The following is a 24422-nucleotide window of genomic DNA, read 5'->3' as shown; positions in this document are numbered from 1 at the left end:
AGCAAATAATTAAAATTAACAGTTTTTACGATAACCGTAACTAATTTTAGTAAACAAAACGTCACAGTTTTGTGAATGATTTCTAATCCAAATATGAAGTTCGCCGATCGAAACTTCGGTTGATTCTTCTTTAAAAAAATATATAATATTGTTGATTCTATACAATATAATAACGAACGAGACTGTAGGAAAACACGTGTCATGTACGTTTTCCCTCGTAAGAAAATCGGGAGTTTTCGTTAGGACGGTGTGCTGGGCAGGTGGGTTTTCATATCATCTGACGTCTATTATCGTTTATCGTATTAATATTTGTAATTATAATATTACAGATAATTAACAGTGTTTTGGACATTTGGACCAGTGCCGATTATCGCAGTTGTACGTTTATGTTCCGATTCGCGATTCCCATTTGTCCGGTGGTTCGCTAAACTTAGTGGCGCGTGTTACGTAACGGTCGCCGTAAAAACTCCAATCATCGTCGGCCGAAACGTCGAATCATTAAGCCACATAAAACCAACGGGTATAGGAGTAGTGTGGTGCGGAGCACCGAGTAGGTACACACATATTGTGCATTCGTGCACGCATGAAATACGCACATAATAGTCATCGTAATACGCATTACGCATTACTGGCATTGGTACGTTTGCGAAGACCATTGCCACGGCAGTTGGCACATATAACGAAATAACAGTATAGTAATAGCTGCGAGCCTATGGTATGATAGCACGCGGAGTGGGCGCACGCGCAAACGTCGCCGCGCGGTCGAAAACGGCAATCCGCCGAGTCCGACGTCCGTCCGGCCGCCGCCGCCGCCGACTCGTCTCCAATCTCTTTCCAATTTCAAATTCACGACGTCTCTCGAGCGGAGTCCGGTCCGTTGGCGTTCAGTCAGTGTTCGCGTTTCGTCCCGTTCACACCGCCGGCGACCGCACGTCACCGCCGCCGCGTACGTTATCGCATGCCGATTTTAATTGTCGAATACCCGGAATTCCCGGACTCCGGCCGCGCGCGCAAACACGGCGGATAGGCCGATAACGTATTTATATATAATACGACGATTGTATTACAAGACGAGTAGACGACACACCTGTGTCAAGGTACACCGATTAATACCGTAATATAATTATTGTTTCGTTCGCCGGCATATTATATTTCAACGACTGACGGATCGCAATCGCGGTATTCGTGTTTTTTGTTCGATATCGTGTGTCGGTTACATTAATTTCGATCGCTAGATAAGAAGAATAATATAATATTTTAATATCCATCCGACGCCGTCACTGTTCCGGCACCGGGTCCCCGAGCACGCCAGATAATACGCGATACTGCGGACGGACGGTAGGCGGCACCGCTGTACCATATAAATTGAACCCGCCGCTAAGCCGGTAATCCTCGCCGGTAACGTTTGTTTGAATATTGTACGACGAGTCGCCGAGCTCTAGTCGTCGTCGATCGAATCTCGTCACCCGCAACTTTCATTTATGGAGTTGGCCGATTTGGACAGTTTTTGCGGTTCGCCTTTTTGGGTAAGCCGCGCACGCGTTACCCGCCACTACTCGTGACACTTACCTTTACTAATATTCGCAATGTTTCGCACCGGTAACGGCGGGCCTCATTACGGTTTTTATTTTTAGGACTGGAACTTGTCCTGGAACACCACCGATCCCGATGTCACGCTTTGTTTCGAGAAGACCGCTTTGGTCTGGTCGCCTTGCCTGTTCCTGTGGCTTTTCTCTCCGCTGGAAGTCTACTACCTGGTGCACAGCAGGTACAGGGACATACCGTGGAATTGGCTCAACTTGACCAAAATGGTAAGTTTTTGTACTATTTTTTCTTTCGTTAGTTTCATTTGTCTTAGTGTGTGATCTAATGTACACTGTAATGTGATTCTAGTGCATCTTAGCACAATATGAACTATGACATAACATGTTATTGGGTCATGCAAACTATGGCTATAATAATATGACATAATATTGTGTATTCACATAATGTATTCATGATTTCTGCTGTAGACGAGGGGGTATTTAATTTATTTTAAAGATAAGACTTATGGATCATGATTATTCTTGTAATAATCATAAGTTATCTAGGTATGAACTATGTAATGTGTTTCAAGTAGACTTTTTTTCACCAATAAATCTGTTCCATCTGATATTCATTAAAAATCTGGAATTATTATGTTACCCAACAATTGAATATTATATTATTTTTTTCTAATAAATATGATAAGTGATGGTTACATATTTTTCTCCACTTATATAGACCCGTATAAGTTTTTAAATAAATTAGGTATACTTATCATTTTTTTTTTTTGAGATTTTAAATTTTTTTGATTGATTAAGAGCCATTAAGTAAAAATATCTAAATACATATTCAAAGTAAAATAAAAATAAAAAAAATATCAGATAGATAATAAAACTATTAACAATGTACCTGAGTATGGATCTGTATCTATTGCCTACTTCCTATCATTATTAACAATTTTTTTTGAAATAAATATGTTTTAGGTATTTATTTCATAAGGTTTTTTTTTGAAAGTTGCATTGCAATGTTATTTTTGTATAATTATTGATTTATTAATTAATGAATCATCATCACATGACTAAATCAAATAAATATGATAGATAAGCGATAAACAAAAATATTTAATTCAAATTATTATTTTCCTTTATAATTAAACCATGATTTATAATATCTTCATTTTAATTCACAACATAATATTTACATTGTTTTATTAATTATAGCAATATATAATTTTTTTAATCGGTAAGCATTAGGTTAATATTGTTTGTATAACATAATATTTAACCTTATTTAATCTGTCATTTGACAGTTTTAAATGACATTATTTATACTTATTAAAATTCTAATCATATTTCTTTGTTGTTAACTAATATAATATATATTTTTATTTTTATTCATCCATAAAAATAATGTAAATAAACAATTCATTTTATGTTTTGATGATATTGTTATAAGAGTATTAAAAATTATAATATTAATAATACTGTACATTTTTCATTTAGTCTGATAGTTAATCGAATGGTATGGTATTGTCACAGAAAATAGTTCAATTAAATGTACCAATTGAACTATTTGATTCCATGTTAATTTAGGAACATAATATAGATATATCACTTAATTATTTCTATAACATTTAGGTAATTAAAAAAAGTATGATGTGGAATGTATGTTACTATTCTAGTGAACGTTTTAGAATTAAGTCCTTTTAAATTATGACTTAAATAATTTATTTATTTCAAATTTATAATATATTTCATTTTTAAAATTGGTTAATATACAGAGTGTATCTTTTATCATGGACTATTTTTTATTTCAAAAACTATTAACATTTTTTTCTAAGTATTTAAAGTTTTGGTGTGCTATGTGATACCCTGCCAAATGTTGGATTACAATTCCACTCACATATGTTTAACTCATAAACTACACATCCGAATTTTGAATTTTATATATAAAAATATTTCGAATAATAATCTGTAACAGAATATGAAATTAAAAATGTATGTTGTTATTTAAATAAAGAAAAATAATTAAAAAAATTTAAATGTTTAAAAATATCATATTTTTTTTCTATATTGACTAAATTATATAAAAAAAATTATTTTCAAAAATTCTTGAATTAATGAGTGGTTTATGACAAAAGAATCTCTCTGTATATTAAATTGGGGTCATGTGTTTAATTTTGTCCAAAGTATGATTATTGAAGTTTAAATCTCATATCTCTTTTGTCAAGAAAAAATGTCAACTAAATTTCTAGTATCATAAAAATTAATTTTTTAATTTCAAATATTAATTTATGAATACAGTCTGGATAATAACCTATTTGGTATATGTTTGTATTATCAAATTATTATTTAAATACGTAGGTCTGTAGGTAGGTATTATAGTGTATTGCCATGGATATTATATATATATGAATTATGAGTATATAATATTTTCAATTTAAATTAATACAGTCGAGTCGTGATAATTCAAAAAACTTGACAACTCAAATATTTTTTTATTTCCCTAGAAATATAAATTATATATAAATGAATAATTTCAAGTTACATAAATATCTTGAATAATAAATATTTCAAAGTGAATTTTTATCTCCCTTCAACTATGAGTTATCGCGACTACTGTATATGTTTAATAAATAGTTATCAATAATCACAAAGGAAATATAATAAAATATTCTTTTTAATATAAACCCAAATTATTAATAGGTATATACAATTTTAAACTGTAATTATTTATAAAAGTAGTTTATATAGTTATAGTTATGTAATTATATAAAGTATATTTTCAATTTGTATATTCTACTAAAATTAATTAATTATTTTAAAAATATTAACACCATTAACGCTATTAATGTTTCTCATCTTTTTTATAATATTTTATTACATTAAATACCTACTAATGTATAGGCATAGTTCAGTTAGGTTAGGTAAATAGGTCAATGACTTTTAATGTCCTTGGTTATTTTCTATAACTATTTACTACAGTAATAATACTTAGGCAACCTAATTGTCTAAAGTCTATTATTTTTATTTGTTACTCCATATGAAAAACTAATTTTTAGGTTTACTTAAAAAAATATATTTTTATTTATTTATGTAATTAAAATACTTTTATATAAATTTATTTTATTGCCTTCATTTGTATATAAATATATTAAAGACAATGACAACGTGGTAAAGTCAAATATTTTGTACATTGCCCTGAAGTTTTGACCTAGGTTATTTAATCATTTTCATGTTACCTGGGCAATTTTTAGAATAGGTAACTGATTTGTTGCCGAAAATGTGAATATTAAAGGCCTGCACTTATTGCAGAAGTGGTGGTAGTATTAAAATGTAGCCAGACACAATTTATTACCGTGGTAAAAGACAATAGACTTTTACCGTTACCCGCCTTGCTGCAGTGTTTACAAGCGGGTCTTTAATATACCTATGTAGTAAATATTGTATTAATAAAGTCAATTTTGGTTGAAATAATATTATTTTATGTACATTTTTATCCATTTTATTAAGTTATTATTTGATGATTATTTTTTAGATATTTACCTTAAATCTAATTTATGGCTCTTGAAACAGTGGGCTAATTCTCTTCCCTCTTATTTTAGTTATTCATTTTTTTATCATTTTCTTTGGCATATCACAGGTTGTAAATTTCTAGTTTAGATTATAGTTAATGTCAGATCAATAATAAGTTTCTCTTGAATTAGGTCTTAGGTACAAATTATATTTATGATAATTAATTAATTATATTATTGCAATCTGAAGCTTATATACTTAAAATAAGGTATATAATTTAATATAGAAAATACAAAGGTTTATGTCTCTTGTTATGTATACTTATTTATATAGGTATATCTTTTTATGATGAAATAATTTTTGTTTTTTGTTTTTATATAGGGTGGTGCAGCTATATTATGCCTTCTTTCAATAATTGATATTGCATATGCAATTATTCAGTATTCTTCAGGGATGCCTATATATTCTGTAGATTTCTATACACCGCTTGTAAAACTAATCACATTTGTAAGTACTCCATTCTAAAATAATTTCATATATTTAAGACTTATATAAATTATTTACTTCAATGTTTTTTGAAAATATCTGATATCGACACAAATTAATGTTATAGATTAGATTTTGCATATTAAACATTTTTTTTTTATTATGACAAATGACTATTTAACTATTACTTTAAGATTAAAATATGTTTTTGTTTAGTATAAGTAAATTAAATTAACTTGTACTTTATTTAATTGTTTGATATTTTTGTTTAAGAAGATGCCATACCGCTGTGTTTTTTCGTCTTATAAATGTTAACCATAGCAAATTTGCGTTTACTAGAATCAATTTTTTGCTTTTAACATTAATATTTAGTCAATTCACCTATTATTAAACTTAAAGGTAATAATATTATATCTAGGGCATTTCCTAGACATATTACTTTTAAATTTGTTAATAGGTAAATATTGACTCAAATATTAACGCTAACAGCATAAAATTGATTTTGCTGAATGCAAATTTGGTATGTTTTACATTTGTAGGACAGAAACAACACATATGGGTATGACATCCTCTTAATGTTTACAAGTTATTACTATACATGTTGACGATTTAATTGTTTTTTCATTTACAGGGATTTACAATGGTTTTAATTAGTGCCAATCGTGCAAGAGGTGTAAGGTCCTCTGGGTTAATATTTTTGTTTTGGTTATCCTTGGCTTTTTGTGGGGTAGTTCAATATCGAACTGAGTTCCGATTAGCATTTTCTGATGTAAGATAATTTATTATAAATATAAATTAAATTTGTTAATAAAAATAAAACATTTATCTATTTAACTATATTTTATTTACGTTTAGGTACCATCACAAAAATATCAATTAATAAGTTACATGGTGTATTATCCTCTTGTTTTAATACAGTTTGTTTTAAACTTTTTTGCCGATACCGATCCACGACTATCAGATTATCCCCCTGTTGAGGTAAATTTTCTAAAATATTTTTGTAGTTATTTAAGTTTTTATTTCAATACTATTAAACAATTTTTAGAAACCATGTCCTGAAATGAAAGCATCATATCCCTCACGGATATTATTCACGTGGTTTGATGCATTAGCATGGACTGGTTATAATCGTCCTTTAGAAACTAAAGATTTGTGGAATATGAACTATGACGATAGTTCACGAGAAGTAGTTCCTATTTTTGATAAACATTGGGAACGGTCATTGATCAAAGCAAAGTGAGTAAATAGTGTTATTAAACGCTCAACATTATGTAAAATCATATTATTTTATTTTTATAATTTCTGATGGCATAATATTATAATAATAACTTTTACTTTTCAAAGGTATTAACCATTAAAATCATAATTTTGATTTACTTTAATATATGTTTTATGTGTTTCTGGTAAGTATTAATATATGGTTGCCAGATTATTATTACTTAATCTATAAGATCTATTTAATTTTCTGTACTCTGTTCTATGAGAGAACATATCAAATTTGTGCATGTTGAATAATGTGTTCATCAATCGACCGAGCTGTTGTATCCTCTATGTGTTAAAATGTTGATGGTGGATGTGCAAGGCCGACCAATTTTTGTTCTCTCGTGGAACAGAGTATAACTCGTCTGTTATTACATTGTCCTTCTATTGTTTAACAGAAAATAAAATATATATAGTAATATAAATAATAAAACATCACGGGAAATTGGAAATTAAAAATAAATCAAAATTAATATATCATTGAGTAAGATTAGATAAGCAGCATATAAATTATATATGGTTTAGAAATGGCCTGTTTTCATCAATCATCACAATAGTTTTATGACAATTTATATTCATCAATGTTTTTATGCATTTAATCAAAATCAGCATTTTTAAAACTATACATTTTATCTGGTACATTTTTATGTATCAAAACCTCTCTTTGGGACATTGAGACATTAGTCACAAAACTGGTAGTGTACTGGGCCCCTGGAAAATCCGGGACACATGGCAGCCCTATATCAATAGTATTATTCTACATATTATTATCTTTAAAAATCTTATTAATAAAATCAATTTATCTAAAGTAAGCTAAGTGATGTTTAATGTACCTAATGGAATTGCTTAAAAATAGTAATATCAATATTTTTGATTATACTCATATATTATATATATTAGTTATATGTTATAATTATGAATATGGTACTTCTGAAATAAATAAAAAAATTATACTCAACAGGTTACTAGATAATGCCAAAGCATCTTATATTAAACATAAATCAGATGGAAGTATTGAAGTATCACCTACTGAATATTCAAGAATCACTCGTGGTACCAAAAGTGAAAATGAAGCATCCATTCTTCCTGCTTTGTGTAAATCATTTGGTCGTACATTTTTGTTTGGAACATTTCTAAAAGTAATTGAAGATTGTTTAGTTTTTGTGAGCCCTCAAGTTCTTAAGTAAGTCATCACTCAAATGACTTATATAGCCAATTACAAGTACTTATGTATTTTTTTCAGATATTTGATAGCATTTGTAGGAAATACAAATGAACCATTGTGGAGAGGATATTTTTATGTTTTTCTTATGATGTTAACAGCAACATTACAAACATTAATATTGTCTCAATATTTTCATCGTATGTATCTAGTTGGTATGCGCGTACGAACTGCTCTTACTTCTGCTATTTATCGAAAGGTAAACATTTTAATTTTTAGTTAATAAGATAAATATTAAATTATTATTATTAATTTATTTTTAGGCTTTGAGAATTTCAAATACAGCTAGAAAAACTTTTACTGTTGGTGAAATAGTTAATTTGATGGCCGTTGATGCTCATAGATTTGTTGATCTGACAACTTATCTTAATATGATTTGGTCTGCTCCATTTCAAATTGGTCTTGCAATATACTTTTTATGGCAATCACTTGGGCCTAGTGTACTTGCTGGTCTATTTGTAATGATAGTTTTAATACCAATAAATGGTTTTGTAGCTGCAAAAGCAAGAAATCTTCAAATCAAACAAATGAAAAATAAAGATCAAAGAGTTAAATTAATGAATGAAATTTTGTCCGGGATAAAAGTAATGTTATTTTGAACAATATTTTGAACATAATTAATTCTTATACATTAATTTTTCAGGTTCTAAAATTATATGCTTGGGAACCAAGTTTTGAACAAAAAGTGTTGGATATTCGTGGAAAAGAAATTAAAGTTCTTCGTACTGCAGCATATTTGAATGCAGCTACTTCATTTATTTGGGCTTGTGCTCCATTCCTGGTATATTTTAATTTAATTTTAATAGAATTGTAGGAGTAGCATTTTATATTTTATATATATTATAATTTTCTGTTATTTATTTGTTTTGTAATTAAATTATATTTATTATACTTAGGTATCATTAGTAACATTTGCAGTTTATGTATTATCTGACGATAGCCATGTATTGGATGCACAGACAGCTTTTGTTTCTCTATCTTTATTCAATATTTTACGTTTCCCATTATCTATGTTACCAATGTTTGTGTCAAATGTAGTTCAAGTAAGTTTTTTGTTTGGCATTGTAATAAGTGTATAAATAATTATTGTTTCTATAAAGTTTTATTAATATTTTATAGTCAAGTGTTTCTGTAAAGAGAATAAATAAGTTTATGAACTCAGAAGAGTTGGATCCAGATTCTGTTACTCATGATTCTGATGAAAGTATGCAACATTTTTTATTTATTTAATATAATCAATGATTCTTTATTTTGTTAAAATTATATAATTTATTTTGATTTTTAGAGGATCCCCTTGTAATTGAAAATGGTACATTCACTTGGGGTGAACTAACTGACCCACCAACTTTATCAAACATAAATTTACGAGTTTCATCTGGGCAGTTGGTTGCTGTTGTGGGTACTGTTGGTTCTGGGAAGAGTTCTTTAGTATCAGCTTTTCTTGGTGAAATGGAAAAAGTTTCTGGTAGAGTTAATACCAAAGTAAGTGCAAAATTATTTATTATTTAAATAAATGTTATTTGTTTAACTTTAATAATAATAAATTAATTTTTAGGGATCTATAGCATATGTACCACAGCAAGCTTGGATACAGAATACATCACTTAAAGATAATATATTGTTTGGTCAGACGTTAAGTGACAGAGCTTATAATAAGGTCATTGATGCATGTGCATTGAGAGCTGACTTCCAAATGCTTCCAGCAGGCGATGAAACAGAAATTGGTGAAAAGGTATGCATCACATTTTAAAATTATTATTTGTATCTATATACATCAAGTTAATAATTTTATAGGGGATAAATTTAAGCGGAGGCCAAAAACAAAGAGTAAGTTTGGCAAGAGCAGTTTATAAAGAGAGTGATATATATTTTTTGGACGATCCATTAAGTGCTGTTGATTCACATGTCGGTAAACATATTTTTGAACACGTTATTGGACCTACAGGATTGCTGAGAAAAAAAGTAATAATATATTATTTTATATTAAAGTGAAGTGACTCAATTTAAAAAAAATTAAATTACTATTTTTTTTTTTATATAGACACGAATTTTGGTTACTCATAGCATTACTTATCTCAGAGATGTCGATTTAATTGTGGTAATGAAAGATGGTCAAGTATCCGAGTCTGGCACATATAAAGAATTATTAGATAAGAAAGGAGATTTTGCTGATTTCTTAATATTGCACATGCAAGAACAAAATGAACTTAAAGTTGATGAAATTGGTAATTTAAATATAGCCTTGACAATTGTAACATTTTGTTTAAAAAAATTATTAAAATTAATTTGTTTAGAAATTGATAAGTTATTGGAAGATGCACCTGCAGATTTAAAAGAAAAATACGTTCGTCAAAGAAGTGAATCCAATTCAAATTCTTCTATGCAAAGGTAATGATATGATCCTTGATAAGGATCTACAACAATCTAAAACTAAACAAATAAAAATAAAATAAATAAAAATATTACAACACAAAAAACATAAATTTGTTTCTCAATTATGACTGTAGCCTTAGTGTTTCTTTTTACATGAAATGGTTTTTCAAAACTTATATAAGTGTACCATTCTAGTATTAACTATCTATATCTATGTTTAATTTTATTAATTATTTAATTTTTAATTTTAGACAAAGGTCTATTGATTCTGAAAAAACCATTCCTCTACCTATCATTGATCAGCAAGCTAAATTGATTGAAGTGGAAAAAGCTGAAACGGGCAGTGTATGTGATAATTTTAATATTTTTAAAATATTTTTTTATTAAAATTTTTAAATGTTAGTTTAATTTAAAAAAAATTATTTAATTATTTAAATTCTAATTTAAGGTCAAATGGGAAGTTTATGTGCATTATTTGAAGTCAATTGGACCTTTTTTGTGCATATCTACAGTTGTTTTAAGTATTATATTTCAAGGATTCTCTATTTCATCAAATATTTGGCTTTCTATATGGTCTAATGACGATAGTTCTCATGTTCACGGAAAAGAAAATATAAGCAAAAGAAATTTATACTTATCTGTTTATGGACTTCTTGGATTTGGTCAAGGTAAGTTATACAATTTATAAAATATAAATCTATTAATTTTATTACAAAATGTAAGGATTCCTTAGTACATCTAATGTAAGTGGAATGAAAACAATGTTATACTATTAATGAATTTTTATTCTAAATGTATTACAAAAATAATTATAGTCATTGTATAATAATACATTTATTTTTGTAAAATATTTATAATTATTATCTTGTAGGCTTAACTGTTTTATAGAATTCATGTAATTTATGTTGAAACAATACTCATGATAAATTTACAAGATTTGTTATTAAAGTAATGGCAGTAATTCAACATTTCTATTTTTCTAATAACTGGTCAATAACTTTATGTGACAAAAAATGTATTAAACTATACAAAAGCATGATTATAAAGAACAGGTCAAGCAATGCAAGTAATATATGCAGTTAGAATTTATTACAAACCACATAGTTCTATTAGCCATTTAGCGCTGCTATGTCCAGCCCACAAGAGTATATTATGTCTCCACTAAAACTCAGTAGAGTTTTTGTATTTATTGGCATACCGGCAATTGTTTTTGTATGGGTGGGTAACGCTTAACGCTATACAGTGTATAACTTATATAGACTACTGTAGTAAAAAGTGTACTGTGTCTATGTTCTGCGTTGAGCAAATTGAGCAGTATGCTTACTTTGCAATTTTGTTTTTGTTTATTTACACGGTGGTTGTAATATTTTCAAAATACATTTTAATGATTCCATCAATATATTCATTGTATGTTCGTACAGATGACAATACATTATTCTATATAGTATTATACATATTTTACATATAGTATTTTACATTCACGACATTCTGTATACACGTAAAAGCGTGTCATTGTTTTGGTACTTTGGACCAGTTAGTCTACGTATTCAAAACGGTAATATTCTCTCGCTTTGTCAGATGTGTGTTAGATTATTATTATGTTATCATATAAAATATTTTTTATATTGTATTTGTAGTTAAATGTAACTTGTCGTTAATGGGTTGTGTTATGTACTGTAAATTAAGGTGTTAATCAAATACATCATAAGTTTGTATATTAAATAATAAAGTGTTCATTTTAAACTATGTTTAATCAATCAATTTTACTTTTTATTTTAGTAAAAGTATTAACAACTAAAAAGTTACATTTAAAAAATGTTTTTCTATATTTTTCTCTATTTAAACCATTTTAGTTTAAACAGTATAAGTAAGCCATAAACAGTGAAAATAATTGCACAATACAATATTGTATAAAAAAAAAAAAACATATATTATTTTGTACTGTATAAGCTTATATTTATTTCAAAGTAATAAAGCCAATATAAATTGTAACTAACAAAGCAAATAATTTAAAATTCATCACTGCTTCCATAAAATAATTATGACATGGCTAACTAGCAGTGAAAATCTAGTGGTATTGTGAAAACTTAGTGGCTTTTACTACATAACCATAACGAGTTGTGACTCGACAGTCATAAACTATTTTATTACTGACTGCTAACCTGTTCTTTATAATTGTATATAAAAGATATTAATAAGAGCAAATTTATAAAATACATTTGTTACATTATGTTATAAAAATTAGAACTTATAACCTTTCAGTATTTATACAACTAAAATTAAAACATGTAATGAAAAAAGGTCATTGAAACAAAGTTTTAATACTTGACACTATCTGTCACTTTTTCCTATTGTAAATATATATAAAAAAAACCTCATTATATTTACATTGAATGTTATGGGTTTTGTTATAAAATAAAATTTGTATTTCTTCTAAAAATTAAAAAAAATAAATCTTATTTTATGATATTTAATTAATTAAGTATTTACATTTTAAATCGAGGTGTAATAATTGATTTTTTAATGCATAGTGTCTTAAATTAAAAAATCATAAATATTGGTACAAAATCATATTAGATTAATTTCTTTTGATTAAATTACAGTTATTCAACTGTTATTTTAGTTATCCTATACTGATTTTACTACAAAGCAAGGTTTTCTCTATATTGCTACCTAGTGAAGGGTCTGAGATAATACACAAATCTTTTGTTTCAGCTTTATAAATATACAATTTCCAATTAGTTTTTCTTGTTATTAGTTGTAATATTGAATAACAGTTTATTGAATTATTACATCACATTATGATTCATGTATATAAAACATATTTATAGACTTGGGTATTATTTTTATTTTTTTCTTAAATTTTCAATGATGATTTGTTCAACAATTATTTGCAAAACAATATAAATTATATGTTATGTTTGTATAAATGTTTGGGTATATTAACATTTTTGGATATTTGTTTAATTAAAATTAATTACATTAACTTGTAGAATTTTTTTTTTTTTTTAACTTTTGCAGTGATGACAATTTTTGATTTTTCATGGTTGTAACTGAATATTTTTTTTTAACTATGGCAAGACATAATCTATGAGTCATTAACTAATGAATTTTAAAATACTTTATATATTCCAAATAAAACTTCGAAGACAATAGCTGTATATTATTAAAAATGTGTTGAACTATCCAAATAACTTGAACTTAATTTTAATAATAATAATTTATTAATATTTACTTAGATGGAACACAGGTAAAATAGAATAAGTCAATTTTATTGTTCCCATTTATTTGATACAAACATCTTTTGACTGTGGGTTTATCTTAAAATTATGAGACTTTTTATTATACTTTTTATCAATATGGTTATATAATTTTATATAGCATTTGTTAATTATGTAATGTTTAATTCTAATACCTAAGGCTTAAAAATGTAACAAGACTTTTCATAAATTGATCCTACTAGAATTAAAAAAAAAAAATAGTTGTATAGCAAAAAACTTATCATAAAAAATTATGGGCCATGGGTTAGAATTATCTGATATTCCTAAAAACAAATGGGTGGCAATTGATTTAAATTTACATATTTTATCATATAATTTTGAGCTTTTACAAGAATTTACTAGTTTTTTGATTTATTTGATTAATTGTGGTTAAGGTATGTTTTGTTATAAATTATATATAATACAAAATAGTTCAAAATAATAACTAATATTTTTATAGTTAAATAATAGTTTCATATTTTAAAAAAAGAAATTCTGTTTTTAGTTATTTTTTAAGAAAATTTTTATTTTTATTTTATAACTGAATTATTGTGTATTATGTTGGATTTGAACATTAATTATTAATAAATAATTATGCACACCTATTACTATTAAAACTTTTATAAATTATTGGATATGAATAATTAATATTTTTACTAAATACACAAATTTATTAGTATATTTGTATGTTTATATTGTTAAATATTTATATATATTTAGATATGATTTAATTTTTAATTAAAAAATAATAATAAGGTAATATTTAAAGGGAGTTATCAACCCCAAACAACTATGTTGCTTTATTTTGTATTAATCTGCCCATATTTTAGTTTATTTTAAATATTTTTGATTTGGTGTAGTTGTATCGACGGTGACAGCGGCAATAGCTTTATCGTTAGGCACAGTAGTAGCTGCTGAAAAATTATACGAATTGATCAATACACGGATTTTCAAGAATCCATTAAGCCTCTTTGATACAACACCTATTGGTCGTATTTTGAACAGAGTATCTAAGGACATTGATACTATTGATAATACATTGCCATTCATATTAAGATCAACTATCCAAACTGTATTTTCGGTAAATTCGAGTTAAAATATGTCTTATGTATATAGTTATACTTAAGCTTGGTGTGTTCTATATTACTCTACATCTTACACATTATACATTTTTTATTAATATATTATATTTTTATAACAATTTTTATATTTTAACCAGTGCTAGGATTTTATTATACTTAGTATTTAAAAATAGACTAGTGCTTATCTATTAACTTCTTAAAAATTATTTTACATATAATTTTTTAAAAAATTTAGAATTATGTGAATTTTAAGCACTGATAGATTTTTAAATCAAAAGCTTGCATTCTAAGCCGAAAAAAATTTTTTAAATCCAACAAAATGTATTGTAATAAATTGTATATACTTTATGTTTTATGAAAACACTCCATTGAAATTTTTCATTTCAATGTTTGCTAAAATGATAATCATATATTTTTATAAAAACTTAGTTCTGGTTGAAAATTAATTTTTAAATATTGTATATGTGTAAATGTAGTTTAATAATTTTATTTTTATATTACATAATTTAGCATAGAAAAGCTTTTTATTTTAGTCTTTTAGTATATGCTTAACTAGTTTTTCATAAATATTTTTCCATTTGTTACGCTATGTTTAAATTATATTATTTATTATAACTTAATCATGGCATAATTTGAGTTTCTTAAATCGGTAGATTAATTTTTTTGATCTATTTAGTTATTATTGTTTAAAATTATTATCAAAATGGTGTCAGTTTTATTTTAAAAGAGCTGATAAGTAGTACAATTTTAATGTTGAATTATTATTGGTTAATACAATTCTTTATGGATTTTGATAGATAAAATATTCAATACCTAACCTATTATATAGTTGATCAGTTGTATCCAGAATTTGTTTATTTTTCATTACACACATACATTTTCAGCTATTTGTTTTTATAAACTTAAGTTAAGTGCATGCACAGTATACTATTTTTTTTTTAATTACATCTTCTCTTAATTTACTATAATTTATTTATTCTCATTTTATTATACAGAATATAAATTATTTTTCATATGTTTTTAAAAAACATATTACTTAGATATTGTTTATATTGTTAGAATAATTTGTGTGATTAAGGAAACAAAATCAATCATTAAAACAAAAAACTCAAATTATGTTCTTATATGAGTAGAGTAATTAAATATATTATTTAAATCATCGATTTATTGTTTTTACAAAGCTTTATTTATTTATTTAAAAATAAAAATACTTAAACATTTCTGTCAGCACTATTGGATTTTAATACTTAACGCTTTTATTTTATAATATAATGTATAATTGGCACATGGTTTTTTTTTGTGTTTTATTATATTTAACAAACTGGGTATTTGTAAGTTAAGCAAATTCTGTGCTTATTAATATTTGCTTATTTATATTAATTATTTTTAGATTTTTAGTGGAGCAAAGAATGTATTGGTTTTAAAATTTTTGTTTTGTGTCTGTTTTTGGATCATAAACTTTAGTCCAAGCTCAATAGTTTAGGTCAGAATATTAATAAAAAATTTTAAACGTTTTACTATTACTTGAATTATTATTGTCTATAATATTTTAAACATATTTATACTAATTTCAAGATATTTCTTATTGAGCTATAAACACTAATTTTGTTGTTTTTTTTTTAATGTTATACATTTTGTACGGTTGGTCAAAAAGTTTAAAATGTATTACAAGATATAACTTAAGTTGCTCTTATAATAATTTAAAAGTATTTAATTTACATAGGTAGTCACAATTGTGTTTTATTATATGCGTTTGAACTTCACATTTTGACATAATCACGGAAATTTGTAAATTATTTTGTAGTAAAAAATTTATAATATGTTCAATTTTATAGTCAAAGATTAAAAATTACTGAAACTCAAATTTCTAAATAATATAATATACATTTTTTAAATGCTAATTCAAATTTTAATTAAATTATTAATAAACAAAGAATAATATTTTTAGTTATTTTGTTGTTATTTAAAAATATTTGTGGAGACTTGAAATTTGTGTATATATTATTATATTTTACCTTACATAATGGTATTTTCAAATTATTTAGATTTATTTTAAGCTTTTCCCTATTTACATTATCTTATACCTCTGTTTTAATAGTTAAACTAATTACTGTAACTGCAATATAAATATATAATAAAATATATTTGGTAAGGCAATAAATGCTGAACTATAGGTCTCCACTCTCCACTCTCCTTCATTTTTTCATATGCAATAATTTATTATTGAATTCAAATTTAACACATCCATTATAATAATAACCAACTCGACAAGGTACTTTCAATTCCTTTGGTACAGTGGAGTGGCTGTCTACTTAAAAATAATTTTAAAAGTATTAGAAACTCAAATGTTAATACATTTTACTATTTAAATAAAAAATTTGATTTTAACTATTTTGTTCCAATTAAAAAAAAATATTATTTGTAGGTTGCATTTTAAATACCATAAATTTATTCACCTTATTTTACATTGGTTTTTAAGTTAGTTACAATAATTCTATGATATTATTATAATGTAATATTTATGAATATTTTTTTTTGGAAAAAGTTAGTTGGTTTGTACAGTATTATTAAAATTTAGTAATAGTATAATAAAATATACAGTGAAACCTCCCTTAATGGACACTTCTAAATAGAAGACATTTTTTGGGGAACTAGGACATTTGTAATACTTTTCTATAGGAAAACCTTTAAATACCGGACATTCTAAATAACTGACACTTTTATAGCATTTTAACTTTTGATTTTAATCATTTCTATTGTAAATTTGTGGAATTAGAAAATGCATTAACATACAAAATGACTGTGTTAAACTATGACACTCTAAAGTAACTGATTTTTTTAATATAATATATTATGTTAGTTTTAATTTTTATATTATCAATTTTTTTTATCTTTTTATCTTTGCATTTTTAAAAGTTCATAAAAATAAATTAAATTTATTATGTATAAATTAATAAATAAATTTTTTTATTTTAATTTCAATTTTTTATTTCTCTAATATTATATTTCTTCATCTAAGTATCAGACACCTCCATATTGCGGACAAAATTTTAGCGACCGAGATTGCCTGGTATTTAGAAGTTTCACTGTATATCCTTAGAATAGAGGCCGATATTCCGTTTCCTCTTAAAATTGTTTTTGAATCAAATTATATATTAATATTGTTTTTATTATAGTGTCAAAATTTAATATATTTATTATAGTTACTTTATAAATAATAAAGTATGCTTAAAATTCACTATATAACAGAGTTGCACTGTTTTTAAACTTTCAACCTTGAAATTGAATTTTAGGATTGACTACTATAAATTTTTTTAAAACATCCTTTACAGTGATTACCATCATTCTAGTATATCTAAAACATCTAAACCTAAATTAGTTTTTTATAAATATTAACATTTTATTAAATATAAGGAAATTCTTTTATATTTTAATTTCATAAAATTTAAGTTAATTTTAGTTCTTTTATTGAAATGTTTAGTTTTTAATATTTTACTTGGTGTTTATACTGAGTTACAATATTAAATATGTTATAAAAATGCTTAATTTATAGATTTTATTGCACCTAAATGCTTAAAATTAAACTGCACAACATTTTTAAATAGTAACGAGTCTATATATCTTATTTTTTAGCTTTAGCTTTTGCACTTAAACAATTAAGTTATTTTAACTGTAATGAACATTATTAGAAGGGCTTTGAAATTTAAATTTGATTTGGCTTTTCCGATTTTATATTTTTTTTTTTGCTTTTATTAATATATTTTACCAAACATTTTGCAGTTTTAACAGTAGTTCTTGGCACCACTACATTATATGTCGGTTGTTTAATAGCTTCTCGAGTTTTGCATGATAGCATGCTTAAGAATATAATGCACGCCAAAATGAGCTTCTTTAATATTACGCCTAGTGGGCGAATATTAAATAGAGTTGCTAAAGATGTTGACATTATTGATATAACATTGCCTCCAATATTGCTGTCATGGAACAGATGTCTTATTATGGTAAGTGCATAGGATAATATTTATCATTTATCATTAGTACATGGTTTGAATTATAATTTACTTAGTACAACTGAAATGCATTATTCTTGACCGAAATAAAGAGTGAAATTAAATATATTAGTTTTGTTTAAGATATGTATTTTTCTGTAAATATTTATTTTGCAGATTGTATATTCAATATGTATCTTCTACAATCTGTTAAATTTGATTTTTGATCGCTTATGCATGGTTAAAATTTTTATTGAAGTATTTTTAAATTCTTCTTTTGGGATAAAAGTGTCCCACTAATCTAATTTCTTTTGTCAAAAGTGAAAGGTTACTTTTTTTGAACTAATGCTTATTTTTATAATTTGCTTTGTATGTTGAAAATATTTAATTTTAAATTTCTAACAGATTCTGTAAATACAAGTAGTTGATGATCAATACTTAATTATCTCATCCTTCAAGATTGATATCTCTTTAAAATTAGTATATTTCTCTTATGCCTATACTTTAAATTTAGTATTTGTTTTGAATATAATTGTGAAATATGTAATATACAGTGTGGTGTCTGATTTTGAATGTACTACATAATACCTTTGTTGGATAACCTTTGGGATAGCTAAAGAACTATCAAAATAATTTTTTTATGAAAAATGTTCATACTTGAACTCTTTCGTTTTGTACATATACAATACAACATGCATTAGTTTTTAAATTACCACTTATCTTTGACTAGATTCAGATACAGTAATTTCAAAAACTAATGAAACAACGACTAAATTCATCAATTTAAATTTATTAGTTGGGATTGAGATGTTAAGTAGTACATTCAAGACTGGACTTACTGTTTATTCTACTTATAATATTTTTGCATGTCAGTTATTACTTTTATAATATATGATTTATATACCCACAAATAAATAAAGTATTAAATAAATTTGTTAATTTTTACTATATAGCATTATAATTACTTTGAAAAAGTTTAAAATTTATGTTTTGTAATACAATAATAATATAACAATAATTGTTATCCCAAAACTACAGAGCTAAAGTATTTCAATTAGTTAGTTAATATAATAATGTTCAATAATACCCCCAAGTATGTGTAGAATAATATTATGGTGTAATAATTTAATAAGTATTCAATAAATTAAAAAATTATTTTTGTATTTTGATATTTTCTCAATAAATAATAATCTAGTATAATTATGTACAATTTTTATGTTATATATATATATAATGAGTTTTAATTATAATTTTAAATTATAGAAATTAAATAAATTTACACATTATGATAACTATTAGTTGTTAGAGAGGTACAAAACATACTGTGGTAATATTTTTTGTGTAAATTATTCAAAATAATTTATAAATGAAATGGTTATATTATTTACTTTTAAACATATAATATTAAATATTTTTTTTAGGATATATTAGAAGAAGTTGTATTAGTATGTTTTATACACAAATTAGATTTTCTTTAATAATGTCTTGAATTGAGGTTGTTTTAAATAAATAAAAAGTTATTAAACAGCCATTTATGAAATTTCAAAGATGCATTAAATAAAATAGTGCAATGGTTTTAGGCCACACATTTATTTAAAGAGGATGCAGACTTAGATAACAAGAATATATATTTTTAAATATATGCTATAATAGGTATACATTTACAATATACCAAAAAAAACATATTAGTATATTATGATATTTAAGTAATGTTTGAGCGTAGTATGGCTGTTACGTTTTGTCTTAATATACACTCCTCATATATTTGAACAACATATAACAAGATACAAATCAATAAATCATTTGTGTGTTGGTATTTCTCTAATATTGATGAGAAGAAGGTCCTTTGAATAATTTTTAATTAGAAATTTTGTATTATCGAAATACCATATTCTATGGTTTCAATGGTATGTCCCAATAGAAATTATAGATTTTTCTCGATATTTACAGGGTTATTTGAATTTTTGGCTGACCTATGTTTGTGTTTGGGAGCATGGAAGGCATCTGTCATGTTGCATAATTACATGGCAGGAAATGTTTTTCGAAATCCAATGAAATTTTTTGATGCTACTCCAACTGGTCGAATTTTGTCCCGTTTCTCGGGAGATGTTGAAGTTGTTGACAAGCTTTCTCAACAGCTATCTGATACGGTTTATTGTTTCATGGATGTATGTGTCATTTTTTTTTTATATATATTTTTGCAACAAATATTGATTTATTAATTGCTTTGTAAAAAATGTATAGCTATTATAAGTATTAATGGTTTAATATTAATTTATCTTGATTTCCTCATTGCTCATGGATAATGCATTTCGTTGTAAACTATGTATTGATAATACTTATTTGCTTAGTGTATTTTATGGTTTATGGGTTTGCTGTAAAAATAAGTGTTAATAATAACATAATGCTTGAATAATTTTTTTAACTAAATATTTTATAGTTTTGATAGTAGTCTATTTATATAAATTTAATTTCTATTGTATCTTAAATTAATTTAATTTATGTATAGAAAACCTATAAAAACATGAGATTATAATAATAAGAACTAAGTGATGGTGTAAGATGTTATAAAGTTTAATTTATCTTGTTTTGGAGAAAATTTATTTTTGAAATATAAATTAAAAATGAAATCATAAATTTAAATATAATGTCTTCAATCTTTATTTGCTTTGCGCTTTGCTTTGCTTTTAACATCCCACTAAAATGCGCATGCGTGATTTTTAACTTATTAAAAAAAAAAAAAATAATAGTTAAAATAATTTAAAATTAAAAAAATTATGCTAATTATGTTTTTTCTTCTATATAGGTTATTGGTACTTTGGTTGTTATCAGTTACAGTACACCTGTGTTTACAGCTGTGATAATTCCTATTGGTATTATTTATTATTTCATACAGGTAATTATATACTTTAAACCTATGAATATAATTTTTATTTAAATTCCATTTTTATTACAGAGATTTTATGTTGCGACATCACGTCAGCTGAAAAGGCTTGAGTCTGTATCTCGCTCTCCAATTTATTCACATTTTAGTGAAACAGTTACCGGTGCAACATCAATTCGTGCTTATGGTGCAGAATCTAAATTTATACTTCAGTCTGAACAAAAAGTTGATTTTAATCAAACCTGTTACTACCCAAGTACAGTGGCTAATAGGTATTTGTTTTGATTGATATGTCATGTAATAATAAACTAATTGATTTCATTTTATCTTAGATGGTTAGCAGTAAGGTTAGAAACAATTGGTAATTTTATTATTTTCTTCTCATCTGTGTTCTCAGTATTGGGAAGAGATACATTAAGTCCAGGTATTGTTGGTTTGTCTGTCAGTTATGCTCTACAGGTATGAATTAAATTTTATTTAAAAAAAAATAAGAAAGCTTTCTCCAATATAATTTTGTCTTTTTTAGATCACACAAACACTCAATTGGTTGGTTAGAATGACATCTGAAGTTGAAACTAATATTGTAGCCGTTGAACGTATTAAAGAATATGGAGAAACACCTCAAGTAATATTTTACAAAATATAGTTTATTTATATGACAATATACATATATTAATTTTTAATTTTTAGGAAGCACCTTGGGATATACCATCAAATTTGCCACCCAAAGAATGGCCAACAAATGGAGAAGTTCAATTTAAAAACCTTAAAGTTCGTTATCGTGAAGGATTAGACTTAGCATTGAAGGGGCTAGATATCTTAGTGGAAGGAGGCCAAAAGGTATTTATCAAAATATAAAAAATGTAGGTACCAGTTAAATTTATTTACTGCTTGTAAAAAATCTAGGTAGGTATAGTTGGACGTACTGGAGCTGGAAAATCATCTTTGACTCTTAGTTTATTCCGTATCGTGGAAGCCGCTGAAGGATCAATTCTTGTTGATGGTGTAGACATATCAAATATTGGCTTGCATACATTACGTGGCCGTCTCACAATTATTCCACAGGTAACCATGTAAACTTATTTATTAATTGAAATTTAAATAAAATCTAAATTGTGTATTTTTTATTATTTATAGGATCCAGTATTGTTTTCTGGTACATTAAGAATGAATTTAGATCCAACTAATAGTAATACAGATGAGCAGCTTTGGAACTCCTTAAAGCTAGCTCATTTAAAAGAATATGTCAAAGGGCTAGTAGGTGGTTTAGATTATGAAGTGTCAGAAGGAGGAGATAATCTTAGGTATTTATTATTAATATGATAAAATGTGTTTTAAATGAAGTCATCTACTTACTTTTAAGGGGCTATTTTTACATTTTTAATACAATTTATAAATAATAAGTAATAAGATGTTCCTGTCAATACCACAGTTATTTTGTTGCATAATTTAAAACATTTTGATATAAATAGATTTATTTAAACTAACATCACTTGTTTATTCATAATATGAAAAAATATTTATTGTTTATTTATTATTTTTTATTACTGTACAGGTTTCAGCTCAGCAAAATAATAAAAACAATAGTTCCATATATTAATGACAATAATAATAATTTAACTTATTTATCCAATAACTCAAAAAAAAAAAAAATAATAATAATAATAAATATAAGAAAAACATTGCATTATAATTCACAAACAAATTTGTCTTTTATATTTTGTGATAGGTTTGATAATTTTAATTATTACTAATACTTGCCAAGTAATAAAGATAATATTCTATTAACAAAATATGATAAATTTATAAATTTATTCTTAGTTCCTATGACATTGGATTATGAACATGTATTTTAGAAACTCAAAAAATAATATTTTGTGTTATATTTTTCACACTTACATAGTAGTAATGAATTGATAGGAAGTGTAACAAAAGTTTTCCAAATATTGGATAAACCCCTAGCCAAAAGACATAATCATTTCAATATTAAGTGTTTACAATAGATACATTATTTTAACATTAATTGTTGTATTTCAGTGTGGGCCAAAGACAATTAGTGTGTTTGGCTAGAGCATTGTTAAGAAAGACAAAATTATTAGTGTTAGATGAAGCAACAGCAGCAATTGATTTAGAAACAGATGATCTTATACAAACAACTATACGATCAGAATTCAAGGATTGCACAGTATTGACAATTGCTCATCGTCTAAACACAATCATGGATTCTGACAAGTAAGCTATATAATCTTGTAATTATATCATATATTAATTAAATTATTAATATTAATTTTCTCCCATAGGGTAATAGTTTTGGATAATGGTTTCATGGTCGAATACGACTCGCCAGCCAATTTATTGCAAGAAAAGTCATCAGTTTTCTACTTGATGGCAAAGGACGCAGGTCTAATACAATAAAAGTGTTCAACCCATATTATCAATCTCATGTGTTCAGTCAGTCTGAATAAATTTGTTCATTTTGCGGTTAAACAATCATGGTTTTGTTTTATCATATTTTTGGCATTTTTTGTCACAGATTGATAACTAAACTATTAAAAATAGTATACTTATAACAGTAAAATGATGTTTTATGAATGATTTATTTTTTTATTTTAATTTTTTGTTTTAATATTAAGCCGTCCGTGTTAAATCAAATACTTGCCATTTGATTAGAGTTTTAAATGTTAATTTTTTATTTATATATAAAAAAAAATTACATACATAATGTTACTGTTAAAAATTGTTCAGTGTATATTTTATTCAGAATAACAGTGATTTTTTGCTATAAACAAATTATTAAATTAAATATATGTAAATGTATATTTTTAAA

At 25.4% G+C, this 24422-nt stretch overlaps 1 protein-coding gene across 3 annotated transcripts; it reads left to right on the top strand.

Moving 5' to 3' along the window:
• The first annotated feature begins 789 nt into the window (after positions 1-789).
• On the top strand, positions 790-24422 carry LOC132923341 (multidrug resistance-associated protein 1). 3 transcript variants are annotated; one of them, XM_060987269.1, is made up of 29 exons: positions 790-1526; positions 1635-1811; positions 5421-5546; positions 6157-6294; positions 6381-6503; positions 6571-6761; positions 7747-7968; positions 8029-8206; positions 8271-8591; positions 8651-8788; positions 8904-9050; positions 9127-9211; positions 9293-9489; positions 9563-9739; positions 9802-9969; positions 10049-10232; positions 10302-10395; positions 10632-10725; positions 10829-11048; positions 18503-18723; positions 21518-21607; positions 21668-21867; positions 21928-22054; positions 22122-22220; positions 22286-22435; positions 22502-22660; positions 22733-22899; positions 23633-23827; positions 23896-24422. In XM_060987269.1, exons 1-29 carry the CDS (start codon positions 1482-1484, stop codon positions 24008-24010), a joined length of 4548 nt encoding a protein of 1515 aa, XP_060843252.1. In that variant the 5' UTR covers positions 790-1481; the 3' UTR covers positions 24011-24422. The 3 variants fall into 3 exon arrangements, with proteins under 3 accessions (XP_060843252.1, XP_060843253.1, XP_060843251.1); XM_060987270.1 differs by lacking the exon at positions 18503-18723 and adding an exon at positions 20662-20879 and having other exon boundaries at positions 791-1526; XM_060987268.1 differs by lacking the exon at positions 18503-18723 and adding an exon at positions 14501-14721 and having other exon boundaries at positions 793-1526.

Source organism: Rhopalosiphum padi, chromosome 2, assembly GCF_020882245.1.
Source record: "Rhopalosiphum padi isolate XX-2018 chromosome 2, ASM2088224v1, whole genome shotgun sequence".
NCBI lineage: Eukaryota > Metazoa > Arthropoda > Insecta > Hemiptera > Aphididae > Rhopalosiphum > Rhopalosiphum padi.
Note: the sequence above shows the minus strand (reverse complement) of the source record. Positions and strands in the feature narration are given on the sequence as shown.

Bases quoted from the DNA above. Each gene is read 5' to 3' on its own strand.
- LOC132923341 (XM_060987269.1), top strand. From the start codon at position 1,482: ATGGAGTTGGCCGATTTGGACAGTTTTTGCGGTTCGCCTTTTTGG. The intron at 10,726-10,828 runs GTATGTGATAAT...TTCTAATTTAAG, and splicing joins AAAAAGCTGAAACGGGCAGT to GTCAAATGGGAAGTTTATGT. The intron at 22,436-22,501 runs GTATTTATCAAA...TAAAAAATCTAG, and splicing joins TAGTGGAAGGAGGCCAAAAG to GTAGGTATAGTTGGACGTAC.